The 15,518-nt window shown below is 38.6% G+C and overlaps 1 protein-coding gene across 2 annotated transcripts in view; it reads right to left on the reverse strand.

The window, feature by feature from the left end:
• The window catches only part of syne1a (spectrin repeat containing, nuclear envelope 1a), a 104,439-nt gene that overhangs the window by 17,027 nt on the left and 71,894 nt on the right, over positions 1-15,518 (reverse strand). For both annotated transcript variants that reach the window (XM_065257006.2, XM_065257008.2), the window contains 23 exons: positions 15,206-15,379; positions 14,960-15,091; positions 14,638-14,834; positions 14,165-14,297; positions 13,861-14,043; positions 13,566-13,715; positions 13,304-13,480; positions 13,050-13,205; positions 12,775-12,930; positions 12,368-12,538; positions 10,454-10,587; positions 10,139-10,343; positions 9,634-9,816; positions 9,205-9,351; positions 8,492-8,646; positions 8,227-8,374; positions 7,014-7,108; positions 6,697-6,931; positions 6,095-6,289; positions 4,526-4,651; positions 3,591-3,746; positions 2,455-2,613; positions 2,106-2,272 (listed from right to left, as the gene is read on the reverse strand). In XM_065257006.2, the coding sequence (XP_065113078.1) occupies positions 2,106-2,272; positions 2,455-2,613; positions 3,591-3,746; positions 4,526-4,651; positions 6,095-6,289; positions 6,697-6,931; positions 7,014-7,108; positions 8,227-8,374; positions 8,492-8,646; positions 9,205-9,351; positions 9,634-9,816; positions 10,139-10,343; positions 10,454-10,587; positions 12,368-12,538; positions 12,775-12,930; positions 13,050-13,205; positions 13,304-13,480; positions 13,566-13,715; positions 13,861-14,043; positions 14,165-14,297; positions 14,638-14,834; positions 14,960-15,091; positions 15,206-15,379 (3,734 nt within the window). The remainder of the gene's footprint in view (positions 1-2,105; positions 2,273-2,454; positions 2,614-3,590; positions 3,747-4,525; positions 4,652-6,094; positions 6,290-6,696; positions 6,932-7,013; positions 7,109-8,226; positions 8,375-8,491; positions 8,647-9,204; positions 9,352-9,633; positions 9,817-10,138; positions 10,344-10,453; positions 10,588-12,367; positions 12,539-12,774; positions 12,931-13,049; positions 13,206-13,303; positions 13,481-13,565; positions 13,716-13,860; positions 14,044-14,164; positions 14,298-14,637; positions 14,835-14,959; positions 15,092-15,205; positions 15,380-15,518) is intronic.

The raw sequence follows: 15,518 nt of genomic DNA on the forward strand, positions 1-15,518 counted from the left end.
ACAGATAGACTGTGACCTAGTAAGATAAAGCCCCCATGTAACTTTGGTACAGTATGTGAACGGTTCAGTGTGGCTGTGCTTCATGCCGCATTAAAATCTTTAAAACCACAGCATGAACAGAGAAAAGTGCTCAAATACAGCATGTCTAGATCAATAATGAACATTTGGACATTCACACATTGGAGAAACTATATAAGGCAGGAATGTTACAAGCTACTATTTTAACATAAACTACTTCCAGCACTTCTTTACATACGTGCAGTGTCTCAATCAGCAAAAAAATGTATACACAAAACGTGAATAAATCTTATCCTGCCTGTTTATGTCGCAGTCACATTCTGGCAGATCTGAATCCTGTCCTGGACATTCTGCCATATTATCAGTGCCCATATCCAGCACCATCAAGCCAAGTCTTTCCAATCAAAGCTTTTAGAAGAAAGAAAAACTTCCACACTGTCCAAATTCCCCTTCTCTTTCGTCTGAACAACAAGTGTCCAGGCTTTCTCCAACCCCCTGTCTAGTGTGTATGTGTATGTGTGTGAAACGATCTCAAGTGCAGGCATGAGCAGCTGGGAGTGACAAATACTGCCGTGGCTAAAATAAGATGACAGTCATTAGCATGTGCTGATCAGAGGACTGGAATCTCAGTGTGGGTGTCTGTATTTTAAAACAAATAAACCTCTTACAATAGGTTACATTATGAGAAGGGTAATTGAAGGAGTAAAGAATAACTGGATTCCAAACTAAAATCCAAATGCAAAAAGTTAGATTTTTTCTTTATTGGAGATGGAGAGTAGAGAAATAGACATGAAAGGGCAGGGGAGCATGGAGAATCATGTGTGCATTATAAAAAAGGTTTAATGGAAAAAACATTTTTAGGTTTACCCAACTCAATTTACTAAATAATGTCACTTATCTTTTAATTTCACTATAAAACAAATCTGGCAAAATTCGGCAGCTTAATAAAACTTAGACAATTTAATATAAATAAGTTAACTTAAAGCACATTTCTTAGTTTACTCAACTAAGGATAGAAAAACCAATTTCTCGTACATCGTATTTAACTTTGAAGTATGTATTTTTTTATATTAATACAACACTTAAAAGAGACCAAAATATGGGTTGAGTAACTGTTCAAACAGTTTGGGTTGAATGCATATTCACTATACACAATGCTTTTTATACCTTTGTTGGAAGAACATTTTGAAGTGGAATTTTTTTGCAGTGTGGTCACAGGCATGTTTCAGTGTTTGTACATGTGGATTATATGATCAGATCACAAAGAGTTTTAGATTTTATTTATGTAAATTACAGAAAAAAAAACTGTATTTTTGTATCACAGAAAATTTCTGTAATTTATTGTGCCCGTTATTTTACGGTATTTTTCCGGCACCCCAGCTTCCCAAATTTTACTGTTTTTTTTTCAGATTTATTTTTACAGTGTACAGTACTTGAGAGAATAAGAGAAACTGGTCTAGACTACCACATACAGCACTGCAGCTGTTTCACTGAGCTCATGCATGCGAACGATTGAGCGTGTGTGTGAGTGAGTGAGTGAGTGAGTGAGTGAGTGAGTGAGAGAGAGAGAGAGAGAGAGAGAGAGAGAGAGAGAGAGAGAGAGAGAGAGAGAGAGAGAGAGAGAGAGAGAGAGAGAGAGAGAGAGAGAGAGAGAGAGAGAGAGAGAGAGAGAGAGAGAGAGAGAGAGAGAGAGAGAGATAGCACACGCTTTCAAACGGGGAACAGTGAAACTAACACCACCCATGTGAGAGGCTTTTAGTCCAGACCGCAGGCAACTTGACTATACCGGTCATATCCAGAGACACTATGGTGTCATGTTTATGATCCTGGTGCAGAATATTTCCTTTCCACCCACAGACCATTAGCATAACACACTTTCACAGTTCAGGACATGCCCATATTTCTATTTACTGTATGCACAAAAACACACAGTTTCAAATCAGGCAAAACCTGAGAGTACTAAAGAAACCATTATGTGGAAAATAATACAACTTTGACTTCAACAGAAACTAATAAAAGCACAATAGAGACCATGCTAAAGCACCAGAGGCACATTTTGTCACATGTACCGTAGGTGGGAGACTCACCGAGCTGCTATGAGGTCAAGAAGATGTTGCCAGCGCTCATTGACTTTGCTAAGTTTGTATTGGATTTCTGCAGCTTTGCTTTCATGGCTGGCCTGAGCGAGTCTCTCCCCCATCTGCTCCAGTTGATACTTGTTCTCTTGGGCCACTGAGATCTCTTCTTGATAGTCCTGACAGAAAAAACAGACCAGATGTTCATTCATTTAAAAACTCCAGAGTACTAAGCACAGACATTTATTCACATATTGGTTAAAATGTGTTTATATTTTGCAACCTGGCACATCATTAAATATATATTCCCAAGCATGCTGTGTTAATGTGATATTATTATCATTTATAATGTACGTGTCACCTTTCTGAGTTTCTCGATCATCTCTTCAATCCCGATGTCACCGTTTTGCGAGACCTTGCTCTCCATGTGGGTGAGCCACTCGCACAGCTCTTTATTCTTCTCATTGAACACGGCCCACTCGTTCAGCCTCTCACTGACCTGCTGTCTGCGCAGACACAGCTGCAGACACCACAGTGATCAATCAACATCTTGTGTTCAGCAAATGTGATTAAAGGTTGGTGAGCAGAATGACGTATGGAGGTATGATTGACACTTCGACACAAAAGAGTCCAGGGCATACTTCTGGATTTCTTTGTACTAGGCTAGCAAACTTAGCAAACAAGGACCTATCAAAAGCTTTTGGTACATTACGACTGATAAATGAGTAAATGCTAAAATTAACAGTAGTAAATTAATCTGCACAGTAAAAAATTATTTTTTAACCATTTTTTTGTAATCTTAATTTTGGGAATTTAGTTTTTAGTTGTATTTCTTTCAATTATAATTTACATTTATGCAACTGGCAAACACTTCCTGGGTTTTAACCTGTGATGCAAGTGCAATGCTTTAACAATTTAGCTACAGTGTAATTCTATATTTCATGTAAATCCCATAAAATTGTATTCAATTTATGAAAAAAATGACAATAGATTAGGAGTTTTGTCATAGGAAAATGTTTTACAAAAATAAAAATGTGCATATAACAATTTGAATATAAAATAATTAGGGCTGTCAAAAGATTAATTGTAATTAATTGCATACAAAATAAAAGGTTTTTGCATACATTATTGTGTGCACGGTGTGTAATTATTTTAATATACATACACACACACACACGTTAATGTTTGTATTAAATAAACTGAAATCCAACTTTTTTATGCTCATAATCTCATAATTACTGTAGATTCTGAGACTTTAGTCTGAATTTCATTTACAGGAACAGATATATGAAAAAAAATCTTAAGCTAATTTACTAATCAATGCATAACTTTGGATTTTGTGCACTTGTTGTTTTCTCGTGAAATGTTGGTGCTTTAGAACTGTACACAGAATGTATAATGTTATGGTGTAAAACAAAGGTAAAGGGAGAGTTCAAGCTTGCCTCTGTTTGCAGTTTGACTGCCGTGTTATTGTATGTGTATATAGTGTATGCATACCTGATGACAGGTCTCCTCCCACTGTCTCTGTAGTAATGTCAGTCTCTCCTGCAGGACTGTAAGGTCATCAGCGCTGAGGCCACTAGAGAGAGACTCTCTCAGTATACACAGCCCGGCTACATCATCAGCCCAGCCATCAATACTGCCCTCCAATTCCTATCACACATACAAAGAACACATCTGGATGAAAATTAAATGAGAAACAGGGTTGTACATCAGTCAAAACTAAAAATGCTTTCTTAATTACTATTTAATTTCTTAATTTGACTCGAAGTACCTACACTGAAAAAAATTGTTCATTCAATTTATTCAATTTTAAACAAAAGTAAAAAACAAAAAAAAATTTTGTTTAAATGTAGCTTAAATAAATTGATTGCAACCACTTACCTTAAAAAAATTTAGTAAATTTAATGAAAATTGTAATGCAAAATCTTGCAACTTATTTCTTAAACCTCAGCAGCTCTGCTGATGTGTATGGTTGTAGCATGTTCATTACCAGGCACCTCTCCTGCCTTCCCACAGGCAAAATCACAGATACTCTGTTGATATTTTACCTCATAGTTATCTGCTGAACTCTTAAACTACTACTACTACCTGCTCACACCTCCCTGAAACATAATACATTAAAAATCACCTACCCTGTATCCTTTGCAGATAAAAAATTAATTACAGGCACAGCCAATCTACTACGGTACATAAAACAAGCCAGAGTAACCAGACAGCAACACACTGCAGTAATAAAATGATTTACAATTGGATACAAAGAATACAAAATGCAGTTCAGACTATTCATATAAAATAAACAATCAAACATCTCATAATCTTTTTAAAGCTAATGCACAAATGACATAAAAGCTATGCAGATTTTGCTGGCGACACAAGCCTCTAGAAGGTCACAGGAAATAAGATGAGTCAGATTATGCGTGTGTGTGTACCTTGCAGCGGATCTGTTCAGTGTGCAGGTCCTCATGGTGATCGGGTAAAGGCACAGAGAGCTTCTGCTTAAAGACTCTCAGCTTCTCATGTGATGCAGCAATACCTTTCTCACATTGGTCCCAGTCCTATAGACACAGGCAGAGAGAAAAAACATTCAAGTTTAGCAAAATCATATATATATACACAGAGAGTGCACATCCCTTTAAACCATTCGCAGACGCAGCAAGACCGAGACATTCAGTAAAATGACAATATGAAGATGAGAAATCACAGGTGCAATAACAATTTCAATTGCAATACAAATATAACAATTCTTTATTAAGGAAAGAGTCAAGGTCCCGACATAGAAGACAGAAACATTATTAGGCAAATATAAACCAGTCAGATACCTTCCGTCATGGCATCCGTAAAAATGGACGAAGGGAGAGAGAGAAAGAGAGGAAGGCAGAGGCCAAAGCAAAGAGGAGCCATTTTCTTTTACAATTCAAAATTATTGTTCCTGCTGCGTCTGTCCCACACTGTGATGCGTCAAAATGGAGCGGATCACGATCACCGCCTGTCCCTGCTGCCCTGTGTTGGAAACGCAGCTTTTCTTGGACTCCCTCCCGTGTCCTGTCTCCTACAGTACTAAAGATATCTTGCTCGCCTCTTCCTCTCTTTCTCTCTTTATCATCCTCCTCACACATTCACACACTCACTCTTATTTTGCTAGCTGGATGCTTTTGCTTTGTAAAGACAGATGCAAAGTTTTACAGTCTAATTTATTTTATGCAAAGAACTGAAGAGATTGTTTATAGGATTGCAGTATTTTGCAAAATACATTTGACTGTTTTGCATTATAATAATGCTAATAAAAAATAATTGTATAAACATATTTAATAAAGAAAAGAGAATATTATACAATAGCTGGACAAACAAACCAAATTACTGCTTTACTTATATCAGATACTCCAGTCTTACATAGGCAGTTGCTCAAAATATTGATTTCAATATTGTAAAAATGTTGAACTTGTAACAGTTCAATTAGAAGTTCACCCACAATGCAACATCATGTCTATTTCTTTTTTCTTTCTTTATTCTTCACACTATTCCCGCATCTATCCCTTTATTCATGGCAAGAACCAGTTAATCCATACACAGGTTGGGGAAGGGGAAATTTGGTATCTCCAATTTACCTAATTGCATGTTTTTGGCATGTGGGTTGAAACCGGAGTACCTGCAGTAAACCGACGCTGACACAGTGAGAACATGCAAACTTCACAGAGAAAGCTGGGGTTTGAACCGGGGACACCCCCGTAATGTCTATTTACTGTAAAACAAGCCACCAAGTGGTCTATAAAACTGCAAAAATCAACCAAACTGCAAGAACTTGGAATTTGAAAATTATTTCTGAAACCTATACTTTTGCATTTACTGTTTGTATTTGTCAATGATATGAACTACTGAATAATCAATAAGTATTGAGGTCAAAAACCCTGAGTACACCCATAAATATGTAAAGCTATAATAGAATGCATAAGTAATAGGAAATTAATAAATAGTCTAATAACCAACATTGCTTAACTCACCCTTAGCAGGGAAAGTAGTTCTTTCTTCCTCTCGTCGAGGCGGATGTTAACGGTCCTCCATCTCTCCTGTACATCAGTGAGGTCAGTGTGAAGTAAGGCCTCTGCCTTGGCATCAGCCCACAACATTAACTGTCTCCCAGCTTCTACTGTTAAAATGTAGCTGCCTTGTTGCCTCTGAAGCACACGCTCCTTCAGCTGAATGAAGAGATGAGCATTTTATTTACAAAACCTCAAACTTCTATGGTATTAATGTACTTTCTCATTTAGCATTTATTTACTGTATGCCATACTATCATTCAGCATCCCTGTAGCAACCTAGTGTTTTAAACATGCAACCCTTTAAGTGACTAGCCAAATAACTGTTATCCGAATGTGAATTTCTTTATTCTGCAAAACTCTGTATGTGGTGTCAGACATGTGAAATATTCTTTGCAATTTACAGTAAATACTTCCAGAGTATTCCTGTATTTTAAATAACAATAATACATGATACTTTCACACGTCAGAAAAACTTAATGTTGGATCTTGGATAACAGCCTATAGGACGAATATTTATTTCTATTGTTTATGTGTTTTTTGGAGAATTTAACTTGTTTGTTTACCTGTATGTGATCTAACATTCCACGGATCTGCTGTAATGCTACTGTTGTCCCCTGCTGTTGATGTTCTGGCTCTATTGATATCTCTTGCAGCCAGTGGCGTAGTTTCTCTATCAGTTCTGTGTATCGCTGCCACTGGCGAACAAGACTGTCAATAATCCCCCGTCTTTGCTGGGCCCGCCTCACAACACCTTGCCACTGGTTACTAAGCAGTGCCAGTTTTAGGGCAAAGTCATCCCTGTTGGTTGGGTAAAAAAAAAGGTCTTTACCAAAAATTGGTTTAAATTAGATAAAAAAATCTATGTGAGTTCTGATTTTACCTGTCTACTACCTGTCCCTGATTTAGTAGCTGATGTCCATCACTGATGATAGATGAGAGAATCTGTTGTCGACTAAACATCTCTGTTTGGAACAACTATCCACACAAAAAGAAAGTTCAGTAGTTAGATACATAGAGGATTTGATCTAAACTATGAACCAAAACCTTAGATATTTTACACTCAACTGTATATTTTCATTATTTCATTATTTTCAAATCTCACAAAGCAAACAGAGCAAAATAACAACATCACAAAATGCTGTAAATTTAAGTAATGTTAGTAAATGTACGTAATGTTAGTCTTTTTAACATTTACATTAGTGACAAAATTTCTCTAATAATAATAATAAAATAATAATTGACCTGCAAAACATCAAAATCGTAACAAAAATCATTATTTGTGCGTAAAAAATCCACTTAAAAACACATCAGTGTATCCTAACTTTGCATGCATGTTCATGGCCCTAAATGAGAAAAAGTGACAAAATGTCTGGAAGAAAATGGTAACTTAAGTAGTATTTCATATGCATTGTAAATAGAAATGATAGCTCACTTTTACCATCTGTGTCTGTAAAAGTCTTTTTCAGTACCAAAAAGAGTGAGGAGAAGCATTTTACCCCCATTTCAGGATAGTCAAACACATAGAAACAAACACTAAAAATATATATTTAATTTAGGTCTATACAGTTGCTTTGGAACAAACCAAATGCAGGTCAAATTGACCCGCGAACCTCAAAATCGTTACAAAATTATTTTGGTACACTTCAAAACATATCAGCATGTCCAAACTTTGCATGCATGTTCATGGCTATAAATGAGAAAAAATCCCAAATTTTTAAGAATAAAATCACAGGTTAACCGGTTTATTATTATATTCGAATTGACCCGGAACATAATATGAGGGTTAAAGAAGACAATTTACAGTTTTGTACCGAACGGTTATTTCAAAAATAGGTTTGTGTTGGTTTGCTGCATACTCTTGTCATAAATTAATAAATTACAGTCACTGCATTATTATTACTGCTAAAAGGTAGTGAAATATGACAACTACATTCTTAGACCTTTCCAATGATATAGTTTGTAATGATAAATTAAAATTTAATTTAAGTAAACTCAGTTGTCCAGCGCCAGTCAATTGGGTTTTATCATTTGTATTTCTTATGAAACCAAGACATTCAATGATGTAAATCTCCAATGATTTAGTCTATTGTTACCTCATGTTCTCTCTGCTGCTCTAACAGGCTCTGGTAGTTCCCAGAGATCTCAGTGCCCAGCTTGTCCTCAGTTTGATTTAGAAAGGTCAACCAAGCATCACACTTCTCTAAAAAGGTTTGTCTTTGCAGTACCATGGCTTGGAGTTTACTGTAACACATATAAAGCAAACATTAACATAGCATATATCTACGATATGGAGTAGCACAGTGTTTCAAAACAGAGCAATGATTTTACAGTATCTAGTGTGGATCATATATACTGTACCTGAATCTCTCTACTGTTCGAGCAGAGTTAGAAGACCAGCTCCTATTGAGATTCTGCAGTCGCTTGACTTCATTGTCGTTGAGGGAAAGTTGATAACCCAACCCATTCAAGCGTTCCAGATCAGGAGAAAGACTGCTCAACTTCAACATGTGGCTCTGTGGACAAACATATAAGAGTGTTGACAGCGTACAGAGGTGCATATCAGTGGTGGCCGGTGACTTCTTTATTCGAGGGCGCTCGATGCGAAGTTCGTCACAACATGTATGTAGCCCGTCTTGTGTGTGGTACGTAATTTCAAAATATGTGTTCTTCGCATCGAGTGATCCTGTGTGCATCAAGTGTCTTGTCAAAATAAGTGCCTGATGCCGTCTAAAGGGTTTATGATAAAAGAGACACTCGCGTTTGCCCGACACTCGCATAATCTCATGCTTAAGTTTACTGTTAAGGGCGTGTCTTGCGTGTATTTTGTGAACGTGATCGTCTCTTTTATTATAAACGGTTTTGACGCATGTGCATCAAGAACTTATTTTGACAAAACACCTGATGCACATGGTTCACATGACACAACAAACATATTTTGAAAACACAAGCAACACACATGACACTCCGAACACATATTTTGAATTCGCGCTCATTGGATAAGCAGTCATGAGCCGCCACTGGTGCATAAATTATACAGCATGATTTTATAAGAAAACTAAAATAATTTTCACCTTAAGTTTGTCCATGTGTTCCTGCACAGCTGATATATCTGGGGATCCGACTGGGTCTGGTTCGTTCAGAAGCATCTCAGCTTCTTCTGCCCAGTGACTTAGAGAATATAACTCCTTACTAAACCTCTCATAGTCCTTCAAACCCGCCTAGAGGAAGGAAAAGGGAAGATAAAAATATTTTTAAGAATAAATAAGGGTTTGACGAAACGCTTAGACAAATGTTACATGCTCTGTAAGTCACTTCGAATAAAAGTGTGAATACATTTAAAAGTAAATGAAAGTGTGCTAACAATGGCATTGATAATAATGAGAAAAACTTGAACAAAAAACACATGGACAGAGACTAGTAAAGAAAAAATGAAAAAGTGATCAAAGTGTCCATGCACAAATGTTGCATCAAGTACTTTGATTTATTAACCCCTCTCTTACCTCCAAAAGAGACTGCTGTCTTTGGAGGGCGTGTCCAACCGCTGCCAAACGCTCAATGAGTGACAGGTGGTCTGTATGGAAGGTTGTCATGGCAGAAGGGTCTACCTGCTGTCTCAGCTGTCCGCCAAACTTGTTTAGCTGCTCCAGAACAGACTCAGAGGATCCCTCAGCCTTCATAAGATCCTACAGCAATGCCAGAAAGACATTTGTACACTTTTACAAGAAGTAACACAATGGACCTAAGTGCAAAGATTTTACAACTACAAACATACAGTATGCCATCCAATCTTTGAAATCCATCTCATTATTACAAAGTTTGATTTTATTCATTGATTTTACTTAAATTTCAATCTTTTACATGACCTTACTCAGTCAATATAAAAAAATCAAAGGGTATATTTTCACAGAACATTATGTGTGATGATTTTATGTAGAAAACAGTAAATCACAAAAAATGACTTTTGGTGAATGAGCTATTAACACCGAACTCTTATCTTAAACCCACCATGCATTGATGCATCCATTTCTTCAGTTCCTGTTCTGTGATGTCCCTGTGGGTGGCGCTCTTGAGTAGATGTTCAACCTGCTCCTCTAGTTTTTGGATGTCTGTGTTGCTTTGAGCATATAACGCTTTATAATTCCGCCACAGCTGCAGTAGGCTTTTACTGCTCCTCAGCTGATCTGAGATCTGTTCCAGCAGTGTGTTCCACCTATCAGTAAATGTTCAATGATTTATACTGAGCTAGTACTCCTAATCTGTGCATTATTTCAAGTTATTAGTGGTAAATTACCAGTATGTAAAGAATTGTTTGAAGCTCACCTGAGGTTCACATCACCAAGCGTTACGTTGAGTGATTGAGTCACTGAGGGATGGCAGTCTTTCAACAGCTGTTGAGTTATGGAGCCAAATTTACGTAAACTGCTCTCCTGTTTCTCGAGCTCATCTTGTAAACTCTTAAACACACACACAAAGCCAGCCATGATTATATTAGCAATTTGTCTTAAAGCAACACTAAGGGGCTGAACACACCAAAACTTTTAGACGCGGCTGAAAATGCCTTGAGGACGCCGAATGCCAGCTGTTTTTCAGCTGAGTGCCAGCTTTCTTCAGCTGAGCACTTTGGTAGCTGTGATACTTCAGCTGCGAGCCGGTTGGTTGCTGTGGTAATGTCCCGCCCCTGCTCCACTGTGATTGGGCGGCCGTGTGAGAACTGACATTGACGAGCGGAGCTTTTCTCCCAAAGTTGAATCTCTTTCAACTCTAGACTCTCAGCGCCGAGCACGTGAAAACCGCCGAGCGCCGGTTTTCAGCGCGGAAAAAACCCGCTAGCTGCTGGCTTATTTGAAAAACGCCGAGATTCCATTGGAAACAATTGAAAACATGCGCCGGCCGCGGGCGTAAAAGTTTTGGTGTACACAACCCCTAAAGAGTTATTGCTCTTTGCTCCCCCTACAGGTTAGAAGCGTAATTGTTCATTAGCACTGTCGTAAATACTGCAGCAAAGCTGGCTCTGATTGGATTGTAGGTCTGCCGTAAAGCAAGTTTTTGTAGTTTTCACTCGAACTACAGGACCACTACCCGATGGTTGGAAACTTCTTTAGTGCGGTTTTGGCCGATAGAGGGCTGCAAAGCGAATGTGAAAGTGCCATTCACCCTGTTTTGAGTGGATGAACCACTGAAACTTTTTTGGAAACGTTATTTTAAGGTAAAAAAAACTCTTTGGTGTTGCTTTAATATTACAATTATTATTTTAAATTACACCGTTTTTTAAAAATATATTTACATAGTTTTCAAAAAAATAAATGAAGAGTTTGGTTCTAAAACGTGATAAACGGCATTTAAAAAAATAGTTATTGTATCTGGTCAGTATTAAAAAGTAAAATATCCAAAAGCAAAATCCAATATCAGCCGTGAGCTTTTCCTTTTTTTCCAAACCACGACAAATGCTAGTCCAACAAACTGATGATCAACAAACAAACCAAAACATAATAATACTTTTGATGGCATTGATAAACCTGTGGTGGTTTTCTGGGGCGGGGAAGAAACGTAAGCCATCAAAATCAAAGGATTTACGTAAGAGGCACTCGGGCAAAAGAAAAATGTCAAAAACGTAAAATGCGCACAAAAACGTAAAATGCGCATGAAGCAAACTGTCAAAAACTGCGTACTAGATCAGTGGTTCTCAAACTGGGGGCCGTGGCCCTCTGGGGGGCCCCAGTTTAATGTCATTTTATAAAATACATTAATTTATTATAAATTCATCGTATTTAACCTCAGAAAAATAAAGCTACTAACCAACAGCACTACATTGTATAATTAAATAGGTTTTGTTTAATTCAAATCCTAAGTTTTATAATGTTTTGTGTCATAAATATTCTTTGGGGGGCCACGAAAGGATGCACCGTACACAAGGGGGGCCGCACGCCGATAAAGTTTGAGAACCACTGTACTAGATGATTGTTATATTTGCTAGTTCTGAATAGAAATATTCGCAGCTCTTGCGATTTGAAAATCGCACCCCTTCAAATCGCGCTTTCGGTTTAAAAAACGATTAATCGTGCAGGCCTATTTTTAGGTTGATAAAATCACTGGGAACCCAATTAACGAGATTAAACATGTAAAAATTCAGATTTTTATGATATAACCTCTTTAAATCAAAATGCAAACGTCTGCCATAGATAACGTGAAATGTGTTATTTCTTAAAGGTTCCAGGGAAAGAAAAAGACTAGCACCTCAAGATTCTCAACTTGAACCTGCACAGCCTCTGGGGAGCCGGTGAGGAGGCACAGGCGAGAGATGGTGTAACGCCCCTCCATTAGGTAGCCTTGAATCTCTTCATACGCTTGTTTATACAGACTCCACTGCTCCAGGACTGCGCGGAGACTGACGGTCTGCTGCCCGAGCTGAAAGACACAAAAACTTAAGCTGACCAATTGACAAAGCCCTCAACTTACTGTTGGACCAACAATATACACTTTGTAGGACTGTCAATCAATTTAAATGGCTGCAATTGTGATGTATTGTGATGACTATGCAAGCCAAAACATTATTGGGTATAAGAAATATTTGAGTGTATAACTGTAATGAAGAAAAATGCAGATAATTAGATTTCTATTGAAATGCACTACTTGGAATTTACCATGTGATCCAGATTGGCCCAAGACTGGTTGAGACTTTTTAGTGTCTCCATTATGACAGACCCGGCCTCCCCTTTCTTCTCCTGGATAAGTAAGCAACCTTTCTCTTCAGCTTTTTCCAGATCCTTCTCTTTTTCCTTAACCAACACTTCCATTTCCTACCATACAGACACTCAATTCAGTTCAACATCTCTGAACAACAAAGCGACCTAAAGTGTACTACAGTTTTGGTTTTGGTAGTAAACGTTTTTTGTTTCTTTGTGGTGCCCTGATCTACCTGACAGTCTTTCAGTGCATTCTGTGCCGAGGACACATCCTCGATCCTGTGTTTCTTTTTAAGTTTCTCTTCCTGTACACTGAACCAGGTCTTCAAAGTCTGGACCACGTTCTCATACTCCAACCAGCTTTCAAGAAGACGCTCCAAAACCTGAATCTGAGGATCACAAAGAACACCAGTTTGATTGATTTGATTGCAAATAAAGATTATTGATGTCTGTCAAGTTAATAAAAACTTGACTCATCATGACAAACCTTTTCTGTAACCAGTCCCTGCAGTATCTGCCAACGCCGGTTCATGGCCCCGAGACGTTCGGCAAAGTCTGTTTTGTCACTGCGTTTCCCTTCCACATCCTGACTGCTGATCTGCAGAACCGACTGATTCACAAAGTCCACCGTCAGCTGCTTGCAGGACAGGTCAATCCGAAAACCCTGTTTAGAAGACAATGAAAGGGCAAGGTATAGACAAGCAACTCTGCGAATGGAAAACAAAGATGGTTAAGCCGCCTTCACTTACCTTGTATTTCTGAAGATACGTTTGCACAACCTCTGATCCCAAAGCACCCATAATCTTCTGCTCATCCTCCTGGATGATGTTCTCCATGAGAGATATCCAGCTCATTAGCTCAGTTATTGCATGACGGGATGGCAGCTTCTCCATCTGCAGCTGTAGGATGAATGTACAACATGAATGTAAATTACTGTATTTGCACAGGCATGCAAGCTTTGATGTTTCCAAATATGATGGCATAGCATTTAAACCACACATTGTCAACCTGTTAAATAATCAGAACCAGTCGCAGTTATCGTACCTGGTGGAGCTTCTCCTGGACCACAGGGATACGTGCGAGAAGGTCAGCCCACTGTGTTTCTACCTGGGCCAAGTTTGCCCTGAGTGCTGCCGTGTCCACCTTTTTTAACCGCAGAAGCTGGTTCCCCTGGCTTTGAACCGAAGAGCGCAAAGATGACTTGGCATCCACCTCTTTGGAGAACTCCTGAAGATATACAGATAAAGTCATGTAGAGAATTGTGAAAGTCAATGCTACTGAAGTAGTCTTGCTAACAATAAATGTGTATAGAGGATCTTTTAGTGTAGTATTTGCTGGAGGTTCTTACCAGGAAGGCATGAAGATGATCTCTGACAGTCTCTAGCTCTTGAGGTACCGTAACAGACTGTGTGCTCCAAAACTCCAGACGATCTAATGCTGAACTAAGCCACTGGCTGAGCTCAGCTGACTCACTTTGATACCTACAATAAAATATACAGACACATTACATTGCATTAATTAATTTATCAAAAGTGACTTACAAATGATAAAGCGTGAAAATTTTTGTCTAAGGAGCCACCAGCAAGTTACTAGATACCAAGTGATGTCACTAAACATGTGCATAAGCATACAAAAGCACACAAAAATTTCAAACGTTCAAACTTTCTTTGTAATATTTGGGGCCCAGAAAAGTTGGAAACTTCATCAACTACTGTGAAGATATAGGCAAAATATATAACAAAATTTCCATTTGTGTTACATATATAATCTTTTGCTTCTTTGTGAGGGCAGAGTCACAGGTAAATGGTCAGAGTTTCGGACCTGATCCAGTGTTTGAGAGTGGAATCCAGACGGTGTAGCTCTTTGTTGATCTTGGTGGTGGTGCTGAGCCAATGGTCCCCCAGCTGGGTGAGTTGAGTTTCCAGCTCTGAGCAGGACACATGTAAGACAAGCCTCTTCCCGTCCTCCAACAATTTATACAACAGCTGCTGCCCTTCAGACAGACCAGCCTTCAGACGCTATAATGACAGACAACATATCCCACAACATCAGAAACCAAAGTGAACAGTCAACCCTGTCTGCCTTAAAGTAAATAAAAATGATTATGGATTATGGTACGACATGTGTGCGGTGATGTCTGTACCTGGTATAAAGAAATTCTTTCACTCAGTCTGCCTTCTGTCTCCTCCACGAGGCCCACACTGGGTATGCTGCTTTCCATGGCCTCCAGCTGCCTGTACAAGGCCTGATAATCACCCACCAACCTGCTCCACCACTGGTGACCAAACACACAGAACAGTCACTCAGTTTTCTATAGTCATTTATCTAGCAAAACACTTTAAATCTATTTTAAGCCCTGCATAATTATTGAAAATTCAAACGCACACACCTCCAAGATGCCCTCGAGCTCCACTCCTCGTTTGTGGGCCTGTTTAAGTACAGCCTGAGCCTGGGCAACAGTTTCCTCCAGGCTCTGAACTTCCCTCTGCACCAGCAACCCACTGACCTGTCTGAAGAAGGCCTGTGTCAGGACGACATGTGTCTCCAGCCCCTGAAAAAACTCCTGTAGGAGGCACCAAACAAATTACATGAGTACCAAAGCTTCTACATTCTTCTTCTTCGTTTAAAGGCGGACAGCACCAACGTTATAGTGCATTATTGCTACAAAAGCCACTCCAACACAGTAGGTGGTGATAATGCAC

Source organism: Paramisgurnus dabryanus, chromosome 12 (assembly GCF_030506205.2).
Source record: "Paramisgurnus dabryanus chromosome 12, PD_genome_1.1, whole genome shotgun sequence".
Lineage (NCBI taxonomy): Eukaryota > Metazoa > Chordata > Actinopteri > Cypriniformes > Cobitidae > Paramisgurnus > Paramisgurnus dabryanus.